The 20711-nt window shown below is 31.5% G+C and overlaps 2 protein-coding genes across 5 annotated transcripts; one reads left to right on the top strand and one right to left on the bottom strand.

Moving 5' to 3' along the window:
- Positions 1-2391: 2391 nt before the first annotated feature.
- Positions 2392-6125, bottom strand: LOC142555626 (uncharacterized). 4 transcript variants are annotated; one of them, XM_075666595.1, is made up of 5 exons: positions 5981-6125; positions 5750-5855; positions 5323-5650; positions 4450-4577; positions 2392-3147 (listed from the first exon to the last, which is right to left on the bottom strand). In XM_075666595.1, exons 1-5 carry the CDS (start codon positions 6004-6006, stop codon positions 2689-2691), a joined length of 1047 nt encoding a protein of 348 aa, XP_075522710.1. In that variant the 5' UTR covers positions 6007-6125; the 3' UTR covers positions 2392-2688. The 4 variants fall into 4 exon arrangements, with proteins under 4 accessions (XP_075522710.1, XP_075522711.1, XP_075522712.1 ...); XM_075666596.1 differs by having other exon boundaries at positions 5753-5855; XM_075666597.1 differs by having other exon boundaries at positions 5750-5882; positions 5981-6124.
- Positions 6126-8534: 2409 nt separating this feature from the next.
- On the top strand, positions 8535-10513 carry LOC142555625 (abscisic acid receptor PYL8-like). The gene is made up of 3 exons (XM_075666594.1): positions 8535-8806; positions 8929-9144; positions 9988-10513. Exons 1-3 carry the CDS (start codon positions 8672-8674, stop codon positions 10198-10200), a joined length of 564 nt encoding a protein of 187 aa, XP_075522709.1. The 5' UTR covers positions 8535-8671; the 3' UTR covers positions 10201-10513.
- The last annotated feature ends 10198 nt before the right edge of the window (positions 10514-20711 follow it).

Here is a 20711-nt window from a genome sequence, read left to right as displayed (position 1 = left end):
CTGTCATCGTTGGCTCAATCATATATCTTTCATGCGTGTGATACAACTATCAATTGAAAATTAAGAAAAAGTTTTTAGCTTATTAATTTTCTGACTAATCAGATTTAGCCTATTAACAATACACATCGATATATGAGCAGTTTTCCTTAAAATAAAATAATTATTATTTTATATGAATTTTAATTTTCAAACTTTGCTTTGTAAACATAATTTATATATATATATATAAAGACAGTCCAATGTAACGTGAGGTGTCTTCGAACATGTGCAGGCTCGTGCAAGTAAAATGGGCCACGGTGGACCAACCATGTGCTATCCTCAAAATTTTGATTTCCACGAATCAGAAGTTGAAACGTGGCACGTTATAATTGATGATATAATTTCTGGGTTTTGTCCGAAAAATATTTTTATTTCTTAGTGAAAAGAAACAAATAATAAAAAAATTAATGGTGGAATTAATTAGAAATTGTAGATTGGACTGAGAGAAAAGACAATGACATGGAATAGAAGAGATGGAGGAGAAGTAGAATAATTCAATTGGTTTGTTACATTTTTGTAGAAGACAAATTTAAATTATGCAAGTCCACATGATTATGTTCTTTTGTAAGGTTTATGACTTATTATTATTATTTTTATCCAATGCTCTTGCAATTATATAGACAAATATATCTAACAATTTTATTTTTTGGATTTTGTTGTCGCATACATTCATAGTATCTCATAACATATTATTAATTACGAATAGCCTATAAAAATTGTTTTTAGTATCACGGTGAATTTTTTAACATTTTTTTTCATATTTTAATTCGGTCTCACTTCTGATTTGAATTTAATTTCACATTATTTGTTTTTACTACTATCTCTCGTCTCCACGTCTTTTCTTTCATACAGGGGAATAAAGTGTGCTGACAGTGAAGAAAGTCTCATACATCCATGGTAATCGGGCAAATGTGAATCACAATGTAAGTTGAGGGGAAGCCTTAATATAAGACATAAAGAGTATATCTCTTGTGAGATGATATCACATATCATTATTCGCAAGACGAGTCAATTATACTCATATTTACAATAAACCGTTGGATTTTATACGGAGAAGTCTCTTCTATAATTTTTTCCCAAAATGTAAAAGATAGATTCCCTATGAAAATTATTTTTTCCATCGTTTGGTAGAAGCACTGCTATTTACATAAATTTTTCCAAAACTAAAAATATTTTTTTTTACATAATTTAGTTTGCAGTTCCCCCAGCTTTTACCTTTCTCCGCATCAATACATTGGCAAACCATAGTTCGATTCTAACCACAATTCCGACGGTAAATATTATTTTTTCCTCGTTTAAAAAATTTATATCGTCGATGCCTAATTATTCGGAATTCTCTTGGGATGTGTTTGGTTGATGTGATTAAATAAAGATAGATTAATAATCACATGCTTATCTAATGTTTGATTAAAATTTTAAGATATACTAATAATCATTTTGACCCGGTTTAAGACCTAATTTTATGATTAATTATTTGATTATTAATCTAACAAATTAAGTAGGATAAGTTATCAACACACCACAAATGACATTTTTATTCTCTTATCTCTTACGAAGATAAATATTTATTAAATTCTAATTTATTGTGTTTAATGATTACCGTAATATTTTCAAATATATTTCTAATAAATATATTTAAATTAATTTTAATAAATATAAATTATAATTATAAATATTTAATTATCTATTTAATTATTTTATAAATATTTATAATTATTTAAAAAAACAATAATATTATAATATTACTAAATTTTATTTAACATTAAAATTAATATTCAAAATATTACTATTATTTTAATTATTAATTATAAATATTTAATTATCTATCAAATTATTTTAAAAATATTTATAATTATTTTAAGAAAAACAATAATATTGTCATTATTACTAAAATTTTATTTAACATTAACATTCAAAATATTATTGCTATTTTAATTATTAAAATAAATACATATTTATAAATTTATTTTTAATAAATATAGTTAAATTAATTTTAATAAATATAAATTATAATTATAAATATTTAATTATATATCCAATTATTTTAATAAATGTAAATTATAATTATAAATATTTAATTATATATCCAATTATTTTAAGAATATATATTTAATTAGTATTTAGAGCATTTTGGTCATTACAATATGATTTACAAACTCTATCATTTTAAAATCATACCAAACACCATGTTATTTATCCCACCATACTATTAATCCATACATCTCATTTTTTAATCACTCTAATTATTAATCATTTACTTATTCTATCACACGTACCAAACACACCCTTGGGTTATTATTTACTAACACTATGTGTGTGCAAAATAATACTTATTTTTATATATAGAAAAAATTTAAATAAATTTAAAAGATAAATAATTATTAAAAAATAATTTTCCATTTTAATTAAAAATTGGTTAGAAAACTTGCGCCACTTTATCTCCCCTTCTAATTTGCATGTCAAAAATGTATACCATGACACCAACATTCTTTCAAATTCACACTCTTGACTAGCCTGGCGACCCAAAAATCTATGAACATCCCGAGTCATTTGACATAGAGCGGGGGGACCTGTTGTTTATGTCCATTTCTACTCCAATCTAAGCTGAATAACATACCTTAACATCCCGAGTCTTGCGACCTCCTGATGTTAATCTTTCCAACCAACATTGCTATACTTTCTTGAGGCAATGCCTTTGGCCGAGTGGCTAGGAGTTACCGGAAATGATGGAGTGATTGGTGCTTCTTCGTCATCCCAATTGTCTCCCCAACTGTCGTCCCAACCCTCATTTGCAGCTGGCTCGTGTTTGCTGCCATGGGAAACTGGTAGCTCCATGTCTAGCATTTGGTACTTGGGAGCTTTTTTTGCAAAATGCCGCCTCAAGAAGACACACATCAAAACTGATGCTGTCATTGCTAATGCACCCAAAAACAGGATTGCAATCAAGTTAGCTTGCCGAGTGAGGTTGAAGAAAGTGGACTCGGAGTCACCACCAAGCTTTTTGTTACCATGTATAGATTGATCACTAATATCAAGACGGCAATCACCATGCCCCGCCGTGAGCACGATGAATTGGCCATATCCTACACCTTTGACAGGTACATTGAGCTGCATGATAAAGCGTTGATAACTGAAATACATATGAAGGCATTTTTCATGACCAACCATGGACAAAAAACAAGAAAAACATATGCGATGCAAAAAGTAGATAAATCAATTCAGATTCGCTTGATCTACTAAAGGGCGATACAGAGCAATTGTTATGGCACGACATAAATAATGACAAAAAAGCATCATTGACAAAATTAAATCTCATGATACACAACTTTAAAAAGAAAAATGGTAAGGATGAAGTGTAATCAGAAATAAAACATCATTCCCGATCTCTCACTCCGAGGAAACTCAGGTAAATAAAATAATATAAATTCATTGATGTAGAAAATAAATTTACTTCCAATTGCAAGAGACATCTGAAATTCAACACGTTAAACAACAACAATGTTTATACTCTCAGAAAGAAGGAATTAATTATGGCACACTACAAAATCTTCAGATTAATAAAAAAATTGGTCTCCAGTTATTTAATGAGAATTACTAAGACTCCCAAGGTTTTGTTTTACACAACCTATTAATTAGCTCATAGTAATAATTCTGAGGAAAATTAAACCTGCAAGCATTCTCAACACTTGGCAATAAAAACAAGTGCACACAGTTATTAGTACTTCTATGAGAAGAGATTAGTGGGGTCGATCATCTTGGTAAAAGAAATTTACCCAGTATATCCAACTGAGGATTCATGTTTAAAGCTGCCACTATGGCAAACAGAGAAATTATGCTCCAACTTATATCTACTTCTGCCAGATGTGTCGATCGATCACCAAATTGATCATCTGTTACTCCCTAAGGTGCAATTATAGTTACTCAACAAAAGATACCCAACATGATAAATTGTACGACACTTTTGGTATGTGTAGAAACAATAAAATATAGAAGCTTTGGAATTTACAAATAAATCCGCATGACAATTTCTTGAGTCTAGAAGTAGGCCATAATGGTCGTTATCACAATAATCAAGATTTAAGCCCACTTAACAAGATTCTGCTTCTATGTAGAACGGCAAGCTTACAATCCTACTAAGGATTGTAGCAAAAGGAGTAGCAAAACCAAGAAAAAAAACAAGCAGTGATGCATGATTACACATGCAAAACAAAAATCAGGCATATCAAAATCAAGTAAAAAACAAAAAAGAAAATGTTGCAAACATTGTTATCTGATGAAATATTTAACAGTATCAATTTATGAGCAAGTATGTAACTGTAATGGATGCCATTCTAGTGGAAAAAGTAGCCGTGACCAACAACATGGCAGTGCTTCCTTATGGGATGAAAATTCTGGTAAAATAGTGCAAACCTCAGTGACTTCATCTTCTTGTACTTGAATCTTGTTCTTCTCTAGATGAACCAAATCGGGTGCTGATATTGTCACACTGAGGAGGCCTTTTCCCTTGTTTTGAATCAAAAGTGAACGTTCTGGAGATTCTGGGATATCAAGAGTAAAACCCCTTTTAGCTTGTTCATTTGGAATCGGACAAGTTTCGTCAATAATACTCAATCGGCTACTATCCAAATACATAACAGATTCAATCACTCTATGCAAAACCTACATAGTTATAAATCAACTTGCTCTAGGTAAATATATAATCTATAATAAGTTATAAGAGGCTGAATCTGCAGATTAATGGACTAAACAAAGAGTTCTATGAGAATGACTGCTTTGCTATGTGATTGTTTATGCTATCTCTTCCGCCAATTAATGAAATTTGAACTTATTGATGAAGGATTTTCATCCAACAGGTTTTCTTTGACTAATACCCACTATTTGATCCAATGTTCACAAAACATCAAACCACTATGTGACTGAGTGAGCAAATCATCAAGATTTTTCTGAGTACACTTCTGAAATGTCCAGCAACTTCGATAGCCTATGTGAATGAACCAATTGTTTTTTAGTCATCAATAGGCCGCACAAGGCACCTCTTAACATAGAAACTTGTATACATAACTCAAGAAAGTTAATCTCATTGACAGAAACGAGAATTTCAAATGCGAAGCACATATCGTAATTCACTATGCGCAAATTCCCACATTCGTGACTTCAAGTACATGGATACTCGTCGATTTAAAGATCACTGCAAATCGAAACCGCCTGCTACCAGGAATCACCGATCAATAAATAATACCAAAAGGAAGGAAAAAAACAACAAAGAAAATTAAAAAAACATACCATTCCCTGGAACTCTCAGACAAGCAACAAGCGTCTTATCATCATCAGTGCATCTATTTGACGATGAATCACATACCGGATGCTTAACCTTTTCTGTACCCTTATCAGGTTTCGAATCAGACCCATTGATCTGCTTCTGCTCATCTTTCGAAGCAGTGTCATTCGCCTTCTTTTGCTCATCATTCACCCCTTCTGACAACTCAGGTTGTTTACTCGAATCACTCCCATTTGAGTGAACATCTTTACCATTCTTTACTGGATTGATTGTCGCAGTTACACTATCATTACCGTTACCCTTTGCTTTTGTATCAGAAGTACCATCAATAACCTAAAAACAAGAAAACGAGTATATTAACCACATAATTCACACAATTAAACTAATTCCAACGCAAAACCACCAATAAGCACAAAAAATCTGAAGTCCGACTACCTTTGACTCCGCTGCAACTCGATATAAAACAACCGGAGCCAGAAGCACAATCAGCACAAGACAATAATTTATCTTCATCCCCATAAAGATTATTGATCTAAACCTTATGATACCGAAAAGTACTCAACCACTACACAAAATAAAACACACAAAAAAATGAGGGAAAAAAAAGAAAATAGAAAATCACACTTGACAAAGTAAAACAAAACACCAAGCAAGATAACCGACCTTGAGACGCCGCAGATTTCATACATAATACCGTTCCGAAACCGTATCAGATTCTTGTGCTCAGTCCAATATGGCGTAATTGTTACATTTAAAATATCAGAACCAATTTTTTTTTTTAAGTGGCCCTGCTTCTTTGTGCAGGAATGAAGCTGCAGAGAGAGCCGAACAGCAGTAACCAATTGTTAAATGGGCCTGATAGTTTCATGGGCCGAAAAAGATTTAAGAATTAAAAGGCCCTTTTAAGTCAATTGAACTATTTTGGCCCAGTTAAAACATCAAAATTCTGTTCATCCTCGTTTGCTTCTCAGTTTTCTAAATATGAATGCGTAATTAGTCGTAATTAAATGATAGTGATTATGTTTATCACCACAATTATCTTATCTATAACTCGGTTCTTAAATTATATACTTTTTGGGATGAAGGAGATAAATGTTTTGCATAAAAATCCCAATTATAAGAATTTTTTTTTACCATTTTTAGTTTATTTTTTCGGTCTATTCAATCAGATAAACACAGAAAAAATAAAATCAAGCCTAACCGACTGATTTAATTGGTATTTGTAAATTTGATAATCAATTAATGAACATAGTTGAAACACTCAATATTAATTAATAATTCTAAAATAATAAAAGTACATTAAAAGGGCTAAGCTACGATTTTGTCAAACCGACCTTTAGGTCTAATACACGTCTTCTTTTGTGAGAAACCAAAAGATTGGCTGAGACTAATAGATGTAACAAGTCATACACGACTTTATGTCATGCAATTATGTCTACTAATATCGTGTTTATCACGAAACATGTCAAACCTCATTATATGTATGAAAATTCATAACCTTATTCTTATTATTATCTATATATTATATAAACTAAAAAATTTCGATGACATGATCGACACATCACAGTGACATCATGGATTCACTTGTATGTCTGACTAATTAAAAAGTAGTCACGAGAAATTGGAGAAGAAAATGAAGGCTGGCTGGCTAGCTAGCTTTTGTGTGCGGTTGGGCGGTAACGTGTCATTTTCTGGGTGGTGAGCATCCAAGTTTAACAAATCGCCAATTTTTCACTTTCCTTCCAAGCTCCGTGGCGAGTACGCCCGCCTGAATTTCCCGAACCTGCGGGATCCTACGTGGACTGGTTACTGGTTAGGATTAGGGGACTGCGCCCGCGTCGAAGCTCTGAAGAATGCTGTTGATAACAAGATTCAATCCATTCTTCTGAAGGTGAAAAAGGGTAAAGAAGCCAACAAAAAAATGGGAATAAAAATGAGATCAGTGACGGCAGCAAATGTGAGAGCGAAGGCGCCGCGAAGAAGACTGTTTCGTCTCCGAACTATGCAGTGAATGCCGAGAGTTGGAGTGCTAGCGTTTCAGAATATGGGTTCTGGAGAGGCGGAGGAGGTGGCGAAGACTCGCCGGGCTCGTTATCGCCTGAGTGGCGCTCGGCAGTGGCGAATCCAGGGGAACTGGAGATCGAAGGGTGCTCGCTTCCTCGGATGACATCGTACGACCCTGAGTTGATATGGGAAGTCCTTGTTAATTAACATCTTTTTGAAGTGTGCATGTAGCATGCTTGATAAGAAAACTCTCGACACCATGCAGCCATGCTTGTTCCATAATGTATTGAAAGGAAAAATTTCATATTTTTACCCGAATTTTGTAAAAAAATAAGTAAACTATTTGATATCTTCAGTCAGAAGTTATTAACACAATATGCCATGCAGCAAAATTTTGTGGTCCATAATTGCTTACATCACTCGGTTAAAGATATATCGGTGGGAAATCAAGCACATACGTAGAGCCCTTAAACAAGGTGTTTATAGATATTTGTACGTTTGGTTCCATTTGCACCACACTAGATTCTCATCGTCCATGCCAGAAGTGCACGTGCATGCACTTTCTCGCCGGAATCCCAATTTTTTATTAATTTAACACCCTGTTTGGTACACATATTTAAACAATAATAGATTTCTAACATATTATATATATATATATATATATTAGGTTTATATATACAGGTCTCTTGCGAAACGACACAACTCTACTCATATTTAAAATAAAAAGTAATATTTTTTTATAAGTAATACAAATAAAATATTTGTACCACATAATTGACCCGTGAGACCATCGTTTTTGTGATATATGTATGTGTATGTATGTATGTAATATTTGGTTGGCTAATTTATTTCTTCTTGTAGAACCCACTAATTAACTTATCTGTATCTTCTTCGGTTGGTCGGCAACAATATTCATCCAATACAATCTCCATCCACCAATCAATTATCACTGTTTTTGACTTTTCGATGTAATTAGATGAATGGATTTTAAATAAATTTTATGTAATTGCGTTAAGAATAATTCAAATAAGTGTGGGTCGAAGTGAGAAAATGTAAAATAGAGAAGAAACGACTTTTATCTAGGAGCACGTTGAAGAATTAGTTGTTTTTATCGATATTTGTCGTTATGGATGTGGTTGTCCTTGAGAGGGAAATTACATATAAAATTGAATTTGGACCATTCACACAACTTGCAGGTGACGATGGCGGTGTCTTTTGTCCACTTGTGATTTTTCCTGACCTCTGACTTTGATTCCCATTCACTCCTCTTTCTCTTCTATTTTACTCTCCCCTATATCCACTCCCACCCACGACCTTCCGGTAAGTTCTGGCAGTCAGTCGATTTTGATCATGGTCATCACAGCAAACGGCGATGCGCTCACCGTTGTGAAGGAGGAGTTCATCAAGCGACACCACAAGCATGAAGTAGGCGATGACCAGTGCACTTCCTCCTTGGTCAAACACATCAAAGCTCCCCTGCCTCTTGTGAGTCCATCTCAGGATCTGTGTTCTGTTGATTTTTAGCTTCTTCTTTTTTTTTTTTTTTCCAATTAAATGTTATGTTGATTGGTGTGCTTCTGTGCGTTGAATTTGTGTGTGTTTATTAGGTTTGGTCGCTGGTGAGGAGATTTGACCAGCCTCAGAGCTACAAGCCGTTTGTGAGTAGATGTATAATGCAGGGTGATTTGAAAATCGGAACTGTGAGAGAGGTGAATGTGAAGTCGGGACTTCCGGCGACTACGAGCAGGGAGAGGCTGGAGCTGTTGGACGATGAGGAGCACATTTTCAGTATGCGGATTGTCGGCGGTGATCATCGGCTCAAGGTATTAAGCTTTCTTTGATCTTATCTTCACAGTGATCAAATCCAAAACTTTTTAAGTGATTTCACTGACTTTTGTTGTGTATCCCATTGTTTGGTTTTGGATGTATGCGCGAAAGGGCTATACGTTTATCGCTGAATCTTCGGTTTGAGTAAATGAAAAATTTATCTGAAAAGATTCAGATTGAGTAAATCAAGAAACTATTTGTGAATCTGTTACTTCTCGGCGGAGTTGTATTCAAATTGTTGATTCCCATTTAAATCATCTTTTCATGATTTGTTTTGTGCAATAACAACCTCACTTGTCTTTTCTTATTTTCGAAATTGGAGATTTGCATATTTATTTCGATAAACACACGCATTTGGTTGATTGATTATTAAAGTTGGATAATAATTTGTGATTAACAAAAAAACCTTCTCAGATGGTTAAAGTTAAAGTTAAATTATTTGTTATTTGTCATGAAGTGTTCATAAACCAAACTGGGCTTCTGATTCCCATATGATGTCGAAGGTTTTAGTCTTCTATAAAAATTCAATCTTGAGCTAAAAAATGTAAGTGAGCTAAAAATACCATACTAAAAAAAGATGTGGTATGCCCTTTTTATTCTAAGCCTTTGCATGTATTGCCCCAAAATTATAATCGTCGAGTAATTGATAACACCATTTTACCATAATAAAAACATAAATATGTCTATTTTCTTTATCTATTAAAGCAGCCTGAAAGTTTCAGATGCTTTTTTAGAGAGACTATGTTATAGAAACCAAAAATGCAATTTCCCATTCATCGTTATTTTATTTTATGTAATCGAGTTACGTTAAAGTCGATTTTGCTTGAAAATTTATGCAGAACTATTCTTCTGTCATCACTGTCCATCCCGAAATTATTGATGGGAGACCAGGGACTATGGCCATTGAGTCATTTGTAGTGGATGTGCCAGATGGGAATACTAAAGATGAAACATGCTACTTTGTTGAGGCCCTGATAAAGTGCAACCTCAAATCACTTGCTGATGTGTCCGAGCGTCTTGCTTTGCAGGATCGGACAGAACCCGTCAATTAAATTGGAGCATATCATCGAGATACGCAGCATGTGTGATCCAACCAGCTCCATGAATGAGAATGACACCCTCGGCAAGAAGTTGTGAGCAGACGAAGAATCTGGGCAGTCCTCCTTGGTACCATGTCTTCCCAATTTTATCCACGTATCACGATGTGGGCTTATTTCCTGTAGTTTCTCGAAGTCTTATGTTTTACTCTTAGACAAAGAAATGGATCGGTTTTGTATGTCGTAATTGACCCTGTGCTGAGAATGGGTTGTATATATTTCTACGCTTGGAGATGTAAGTAAAACGGTGATGTGTTTGGTTGTTTTTGTGGTTTCAGAATCCACGTCTTTAGAGCTTTTAAAGCTTATAATAAAGTATATATGTGAGCCATAAAATTGATTTGTTTTTCACTTAAAATATTAGTGGTTATTTCAAAAAAAAAATATTAAAAAAATCTATATCTTTGTTAAATTGCTCGACTCGGGTGATTTAAGTTTCTCAAATCGATCAATTATATATCGCGTCGTATTTTTATTGAATGTGATTTTTTTGTCTGATTGTGTGTCGATGTTGATGTTTTATTTTTAATTGATTTGGTTTGTGGTCTTCGAGATTCTATATAATGTAATTTGCTTATTTGACTCTTCGACTTATTTTTACTAAATCATAATTATTAATTGCATTTCTTGGTATTAAAATTATAATTTATTTTTACGTTGTTCTATTTGTTTTGTCACAAAAAAATTTTTTTTATGTTTGTTTATTTTGATGACTTTTATTATGTTTGTATTATACATATGTTCATCTTGACTCATTAAATTATTCATAGATACTTAATTCATGGAGTGTTTTTAGTTTACATGTCATTTTTTAAATTTAACAAATTTATGTAGTACATTGGATATTAATGATGATTATATAAATTTAATTATCGACTTGTGTATAATATTTCTACATATAATAAAAAAATTATATAAAATTTCTCACCAAACACCTTCAATTTTCTGAAACGGCCCTGAAATTGGGATGTATGCACTTTTCAGTGGCCGGTCATTTGATTAGAGCAGATGCCCTGCAAGTCAACGGTTGGCTATGGAATTTATTTACTCAAGTGTAATAAACAATCTTTGTTTTAATATAATTTAACTTTTTATGGTATTGTTTTACTTTATCTGTATACTTATGCAATCAACATAGATAAAGTCCTTGATTATACTTTAATACAAATGAATCGTAATTCGATGTTGAAACTCATTTGTAAACACTGTATAATTTAAATTCGTTCCTAGTCGATTCAGCCGCCTAAAACATGGATAAAGGTCGCTTGAGCTCGAGACTAGCATTTGTGATGGTGTGTACCGCGTTTCTTGGTAAGGGCATAGAGATGTCCAAACATGCAGATGGGTAGTCATATGATTATTATACCGAACAACCCTCCCTCGGATTTTCCAAGTGGTTATCATTCATCGAGAGGATAATTCCGTGATTATGATTGTACACCATTAGTCCTTACGACCCGGGACAACACTAAGGCTCTATATGCTAGGGTTGTGCTTTGACTCGTTTACCGACTCCATGAGAGTTATCAGGTGGCGAAATTGGGTACAGTTGCGACACATATAGGAGCCAGTGCATTGTAGTCGAGGATTCACCGCTCACCTACGGGTGTGGATATCCTATGTGATCTGATGAAATAATAGTGCATGGAATCTCTGGCTAGAGTATGAGATGTACATTAGAGAAGGAGTTCTCCAGTTGTACATGCGATGCCACTATTTATTCTCAAAGATTTGTCACATAGTTATCGAATTATTATGCAACCCTCGATGAACCAATGTTTGCAGATTCGATCGGGATATATGAGATGAAGGGACCGTACTGTACGTTAATCATAATCGACTGGTTCTTGCAGACACTATCAGTGATACCTAGGGGATCATGGGGCGATGCTACTAGACGCTCTTACCATGATCCGATGGATGCAATCAGAAATGAGTTCTGACATTCTTGATCAAAGAGTTGATGAAAAGAATGGGGTTAACTAGGGTAAGCCCGAATAAAGGATTATATCCTGTATCACAAAGAGTTGTGAACCCACGGCTAGCTGTATCTCTGAACCATTGAGGGTCACACAAGCACTGGTTTACTTGTTCCCGTTGAGATAATAAATTCAATGAGTTGAATTTATAAGAAATAAGTTTGATATGATCAATTGATAAGCTTATAAATAAAGTTTATAAAAGCTTATAGAAATTTTGAGAGCATGACTGTTAAGACAGTCAACGGAGTACACCTGCCTTATATAGACATTGGTGATCTCGAAATTAAAATGTGCATCATAATAACAAACAAGTTGATTTGTCACATCGATGATATTGGATATTCGATCGGGATTATGATGAGATTAATGTAATGGGAGCATGGATCATGGGCTTGTAAGAGTATAAGCTCATCATGCTAATTTATTAAAGTTCAAATGCGCTTTAATAATTAAATTATATTTTAATTGAGTTAAAATATAACCCATTAAGTTTTATAAAATATGGTATTGATTTATGTAATGTGAAAAGTTCATGATACCATAATTTTAAAAACATGCACACAAATTAAAATAACATTAATGCAAGATGTTCTCAAAATATGTGCATTAAAGATTCGAGATTGGCTAATGTATATGGCATGCAATTAGAATCCATAATTATTTAATCTAATTAATTAAGTAAATGTTGGATTAGAAAATAATTAAGGATTTTAATTATTCTTATTTTGCACAAGAATGTTTCGAAATTTTCTTGAAAATTTTGTAAGGCAGGACCGAAGATTTGGCATGAAATAAGAATATTTCATTAACAATATTAATTGGATTAATTAAGTTAATGAATAATTAGTATTAAAATAAGGATTTCTTATCCTTATTAAAAAAGGCATGCATTCGGAAATCTTAAATAGAAGAAGAACAATGTTTCGGCTCTTTGAATTCCAAAAGGGATGCTCTCGATTTTATTTTCTTGTTACAAGAAAAATTCGACTTGAGTCGATTTTTTCGTGTTCTATCCTACGCAAAATGTCTTCTAATTTTCTAGACCAAATTAGAAGATGAACAATTAATCCAGTCGTAGACCTGATTCGGAGATCGAAGAAAATTCGTAGGGATTTACAACAAGAGCTACGTCCGCTAATATCGGAGTAGTTGGAGCCATGTGAATTATTTCACTAAAGATATACTATCAACACCCTATGAATAGTTTGTTTCAATAAACCATACGAGTGCCCAAAACAAATATATTTTGATTGTCAAAATAAAAATTTTTAAACTTATGCTGCGTTTGGGGCACGAGAAAAACGAGATCCAACAATTACAACGTCCATTTAACACCGCAACATCACATGGCTCAATTGGGAAGGGTTACGCCAATGGTTAGATATGAAGAAACTCATGGATTCATCGGCGGTTATTCTTAGAGCATTTCGGAAAAATTATATAGGGATATCGACGTTGGCAAGAATGAGATATACGACCTTTGCAACTACGGTGTATCATGTATGGAACTTGCGTAACAGAGTCATTTTCGAAATGATAAGTCGATTGTCGATGTCATTTTTCAAAGGATTCAGATTCGCACATTCCGTTGCATACCTGACGCGTGTACCTTAGTGTCTGTTTTATTGTAGATCATTGTATATGTTAGAATTTCGGTATATGATGTTATTAACTCCTGTAGATGTCCAACGTTTTTGTATCATAAATTTTTTGCCTTTTTAATGAAATTCAAGTTTCATTTAAAAAAAAAAAAATAACATGGCTCAATTGGGACGCTTCTCTTTACGGGGAAATTATTTCCTTTAATTGATTTATGGGCTGTAAAAATTTTAATGACCTAGATTTAGCTTGATTGATGCATATCCTCTTGATCTCCGTTGCCTGACAAAGGCGGTTAAGAAAGGGAATGAGTTAGGCAAACACAATTCTTTAATATCTCAATCGTACTGTTTTTCATTTTATATTAGTTTTTGCAAAAGTAAACACTTTTAAAATAATATAAATTAGGTCAAGTAGGTATAGTTTTTTATTGGCCGTGAACTTGTCCTATTGAAAAATTGTTATTTTAAAGTTAAAGTGATGATAACAAAGTACTATTACAAATAATATAAGTACCCTAAATATGCGGGACTACACTTCAATATAAAGTAAGTTTACTCCCAGACGATCTCACGAATCTTTATCTGTGAGATGTGTTAATCCTATCGAAATTCACAATAAAAAGTAACACTCTTAACATAAATAATAATATTTTTTTATGGATGACCTAAATAAGATATCTATCTCACAAAATACGACCTGTAAGACCGTTTCATACAAATTTTTACATTCAATATAATGCCTTTTTTCTAATATAAACTCACTTATTGATGGTTATGCAAATATACAAGGGGTTTTCTAAATAATAATTTAAAATAAATATTTTTGCCATTTGTTTTATTATATCCGAACTCTCTGTATTTTGCTTTCTATCGATTTTTTTTTTATTTATGTCCCCTAAATGTGCTTAATTGCGAGAAAATCGAAAAAAATAAATAATCTAGCAAGAAGGTTTGAGCAAGTATTATCTCGCAGTCCCATTAATTGTCATCATGCGCGCTAGAACCCATAATTATGGTACTAATCTCAATTAGTTTGTCCTCAATCACTTTGTTTTAGTCTGATCCACCTCACCCTCGTAATACCTTAGTCTATTATTGTCATCAAGGAAGAGCATCACATAATAATTAATAGCCATCTTAATCTCTTGGTGTGTTTTTATAATGTGATTCTAACCACCTTCAATATCTTTTAGCGTCTTTTTCAAAGGCAAAAACTTGTGTGAGACGGTCTCACGTGTCGTATTTTGTGAGATGGATCTCTTATTTGGATCATTCATGAAAAAATATTAATTTTTATGCTAAGAGTATTACTTTTATTGTGAATATCGGTAGGATTGACATGTCTCACTGATAAGATTCGTGAGATCGTCTCATAAGATACCTACTATTTTTCTAATTTTTAAAACACTTATTTCTTCTAATTTTATAATAAACCATGTTAGTTTTTAATATCTAAGATTTAAAAAAATTACTATACACATTAATAAATACAAATTGAGTGTAAATTTGATAACATCTTTATCAATAAATTTTCAGACTAGGAAAAGCACGAAGAGAATCGTGTGCGATAAGGAATAAGTTAATTTATTATTTAAACGTAGGAACATGGAATCTCAACCCTTCAAGAGATAACAAGGTCACATAAAAAAATAATAATAAACAAATGTAATTTTTTTTATATTAAAATGGTATCAATCATTCAATTGTATATAAATAAATTGCTAAAGTTAGCGACTTAGCTCCATAATTTAATCGTTTGCTTAATTATCCAGGGAGACAGTCACATAACCATGATGTAATTGGTTCGTCGGGACTCTTTGTGTACTTTTTCATTATAAAAAGAAACAAAGCATTGATTAACATTTAATTACGACATTAATTCATTTCATTAAGAAATAATGATTCTATTTTTATATAGAAAAATACCTTTTTGACTAATAATTGCTCCATTTTCTTATGCTTTGTGATACTTATCACTTAGAGATATAATGACTGGATGATGGAGGTTTTACAAATAGTTTGTTTATTATTGTACATATACATAAGCATATATTAGATATCATTGTTTCAGATCGGGTGAAAATAAAATTTTAAAATGTATTATAAGAGTTTACAATAAATTATTTGAACAACTTGAGTTGATAATTTCCGTAAAACGAACACGAATACGAAATAATTTCTATGATGACACATCATACAATCACATATGAGCAAACCTGAGCTCGAGATGTGACAATATATCAATTCAAACGGGGTTGCTGGATAAAAGAGCCATCAATTAACTATGAACAAATAAATTTTATTAGTTTGTATTTACATGTGTAGACACAATTTATATCAGAGAAAACTGCCTGCATTCTAATCATATATGTTTGTTGTTTTACGATACTGGTCATCTATATTGTCTAACTGCAGTTTTAATCATGTGTTTTTTAAATTTTGATAATTTTAGTTTTTTTTATTGTAAGTGCAAATGCAACACTTACACATCAACGTCGTATCAAAATCATATAGGCGTCCGCATAGATGCATTGGCACATCAGTGTCACGTCTGAAAAATGATTAAAATTTAAAAAATAACAATGATAGCAAATCTGTACTAAAATTTGATAACATAAAGAACAAACATAGTAGATAGACAAGTAACAATAATAATTATTACAATTTTATCTTATTATTATTATTATTATTATTATTATTATTATTATTCTCTAATGTTTAACTCAAGTTTTTAAGAAGAAAAACACGTCTAGTATCCATAAGAAAAGAGTCTAGTATCCATAAGAAAAGAGTATTTCTTTGAAATTGGTTACCAAATAATAAACGCGCGCTATCATTTTACATATTATTGAAGCCAGTCAATTTAACCACCATAAAGTTAAAATTTACATTTTTACTTAGGACACTGTTGACTTTTTAATTATAAAAATATGTTTTTTTTTAAATTAAAAGATGTAGATAATATCGAAGCGAGAAATAGAATTCAGGAAAAGGATTACGTGAAATTTATTGATTGGATAAAAAAAAGTTAAGTAATTCACTATTACAGACTTTGCTAATAATTTCTTATTAATAACAAAATGAAGAGGTATTTTGTTTATTTGAAATCAATCATTTATCGTCATATCAGAAATTATAACTGATGATAATGATGTAATTTAAATATTTTAAATTATACTGCAATTCAAACGTCATGTTTTGATTTTTTACTTGACATTGACAATTATTGAATCTCAACCGTTGTAATTTTGTTTGGAAAAAAAAACAAAAAATCTAAAATGTTATGTTTGAAAAAAGAAAAACCACAAAACAACAATTTATCTATCCATAAACCTATTACACCATAATTTTCACATGCTGAAATCCAAAAGGGAAGAACTTGGTAATCATTTTATTCCTAAAATACTCTTTATTAACTTTGCCAATTCAGATTCATTGTTTGCGTTTCTTAGACAACCTTAAAACGATCCAAAATAGGGATTTGAATTTTGATTCTTCACTAACCGTATCCACGTGTCTTTTTTATTATTATTATTTTACTAAATCGGAAAAAGACTTCTGGGTCACATCATTTTCAAATCCCATACAAAGGATACCCTCCAATCTTCCAAAATAATAATAATAATTTCACCACCCCCAATACAAAGTAAAAGAATGCCTCCAGTCTTCCAAAATAATAATAATAATAACAATAATTTCACATATTAAAATAACAACAACGAATTTCAACTACAATTTCGCATTTTATATTTCATTATTATCACCAAAGTATAGTCAATTATTATTATTTAATCCAGGAATTGCTTGTGGAGAATACTGGTTCGACGAACCTAAACAAGTTTCAGACACCCAACCACTTCTATTTGACCTCGTTTTCGTTTGTGTCTCCAGTTTCCCTTTTTTATTTAAAATAAAAGTTATTTTTTTATTTATATTTAGTTAAAAATCAATGTACTATAAATTTTGCATATTCTCGAAGTTGTTATTGTTCCACTAAAATAAATAGCTTAGATTTTTTAATCAAGAGTAGCTATTTTGTAAGACGATCTCACGAATTTTTATCTGTGAAACAGGTCGGCCATACCGATATTCACAATAAAAAGTAATACTTTTATGTATAGTTTAGTGAATGGGATAAAAGAAGGATTGATAAATAATCATCTTTATCTCCCACGTTTGGTACCTTTTTAGAATTATCATATACCCGTGATAAATAATTTTATATATGGATAAAATATCCCTATTATGAGATGTGATAATTTTAATCTAATGATAAAAACACCACAAATGACTTAATTGTCCTTAATATATAAAAATCATAAACCATATTGTTCTCTTATTTCACTTGTAGATATAAATTAAAATCAAATAAAGATTTTTATTTATTTTTATATATTATATAATATGATAATTATATAAATGAACTCGAGATAATTATATAAATGATTTGTATAAATCTCAATAAAATTATTAGTATCACTCAATTAACCTTAAAAATTTTAATTTGACTTGACTCACAAAATTAAGGGTTCAATTATCATATTATATAATATATAAAATTAGGTAAAAAAAATAAATCATGCAAGCACTGTCGGCGAATGAACAGATAAGAAATATGAACTCAAGTAACAACTTTGAAATTATAAAATTTATTATGATAAGGTTAATTTTGTCATTACAATCTAATATATAAATTTAATCAATTTTATTAAAATCGTACCAAACATTAAATATAATATCCTACATTTTATTTATCATTAACTTATTTTTATATTATATATCACATGTTTATCCTATCATGTGTACCAAACTATGCATAGCATAAAAAGTAATATTTTTTTATTGATAACTCAAATAACAGATCCGTCTCACATAATACGATCAGTAAGATCGTCTCATATAAGTTTTTGCCAATATTAAATAATGTTATCCCTTCCTTAGTGATATAAATTTCATAATAAATATTTTTTTTTATCAACAGAATATTAACCATAATTAAGAAGCATAGTGGTAGGTCAAGTCACATGTGCGGCCTCGTACGACATGGAGTGGTCCAATCAGACAATAGCAGGCAAATTATTATTAGCAAGATGTGGGATCCACACCTTTGCGAAAAATATTATTTTATCTCGAATATGTCTCAATAATAATAATAATTGTTGAAAATATGAAAAATATTTGTGTTGAAAATTATAATGTTGAATGTTGAAAATTAGGTAAAATTAGGTGTTGAATATTGAAAATTAGTGTGTGATGATGTATGTAATGATAAAATTGTTTTTGGATTGTTTTTCAAAGAAATACTATAAATAGGTCTCCATTTGTAAAGATTTGATACAATTGAGTAGAGAGAAAAATATTATAAAGTGTGTTGTTTGGTAAATTTTGAGAGTTTGAGATTTTTATTTTTTACCATAAATTTTTACTTTTTCACAACACGTTATCAGCACGAAGCTCTAAAAGTCCTCGATACTTTTTCAAGCTCCAAACAGAAGAAAAAGGTAACAAAAGTAATAATATTTATTTTACTGTTATTTATTTATTGTGTATATATTTAATATATAATATAATGTTATTATTAGAAATAATAAAAATAAATTTTTCAAAAACTTGTTATAAATCCTGGGAGGATGTTAAGACGACATCCCACTCCCGGTAAGGGATACGACAAATATAAAAGCCTATAATGTTTTTAAACAAAATAACTTATGACACTTCATTATAATAATGTGATATGATGTACATAATTATGACTAATATTATATACACTATATTACTACCATAAAATTATACAAATACATACATTTATTTTTTTGTACACCAATGGTCATAAACGGTAACAAAACGGCTAGTTTTTGCTCTATAAATATGATCTCACAAACTCTTTCAATCACTCCAACTTTCTCCTATTCTCTAAAAATTATTCTTCATCAAATTTTCGAAGAAAAAAGAAAAAGGCTTTCTCAAGGTTATTTTTAATTATTTTGGTTATCATACTCACGAGTCTTTTATTTATCGGAGAATATCCTCCTCGTGTGTTTTCTTTATTTTTACAAATGCTTGTACTTGTTGTTTATCCATTACTTTGTATTGCAATATTCATTAACTAATAAAATGCATCGTTATTTTTATTAGTACCACCATGTCAAATTTGACAAAGCTCGAATTTGTTGCGCTCGACATCACGGGAAAAAATTATATGTCATGGACTCTCGATGTAGAAATGCATCTTGAGTCATTGGGTCTAAGCGAGACCATTAAAGAAAATGGTATATCTTCATCACAAGAAAAAGCAAAAGCTATAATATTTTTGCGTCGACATCTCGATGAAGGTTTAAAATGTGAATATCTCATCGAAAAAGATCTCATGGCTATGTGGAAATGATTGAAAGAAAGATTTGAACATATAAGGGAAGTTATACTTCCGACCGCCCGTGATGAATGGAATATGTTAAGATTCCAAGATTTTAAGAAAGTCAGTGATTATAATTCAGCGATGTATCGAATAATCTCGCAGCTAAAATTTTGTGGACATGAGGTTACAGAATCGGAAATGCTTGAAAAAACATTTTCCACATTTCACGCATCAAATATAACTTTACAGCAACAATATAGAGTGCGTGGATTTGTGAGATATTCTGAACTCATCGCCTGTCTTCTTGTGGTGGAAAAGAACAATGAGCTATTAATGAGAAATCATCAGTCCCGACCCACTGGATCAACAGCATTTCCAGAAGTAAATTCTGTGAGTAAAAATGAATTTAAACCTGGAAACCAAAATCAAATCCAGAGACAAGGTTTTGGTCGAGGTCGTGGTCGTGGAATTGGTCGTGGTCGTGGTCGAGGCCGTGGTTTTGAAAACAATAGAGATAGTTATTTTTAT

This window comes from Primulina tabacum, chromosome 9 (assembly GCF_025594145.1).
Source record: "Primulina tabacum isolate GXHZ01 chromosome 9, ASM2559414v2, whole genome shotgun sequence".
Lineage (NCBI taxonomy): Eukaryota > Viridiplantae > Streptophyta > Magnoliopsida > Lamiales > Gesneriaceae > Primulina > Primulina tabacum.
Note: the sequence above shows the minus strand (reverse complement) of the source record. Positions and strands in the feature narration are given on the sequence as shown.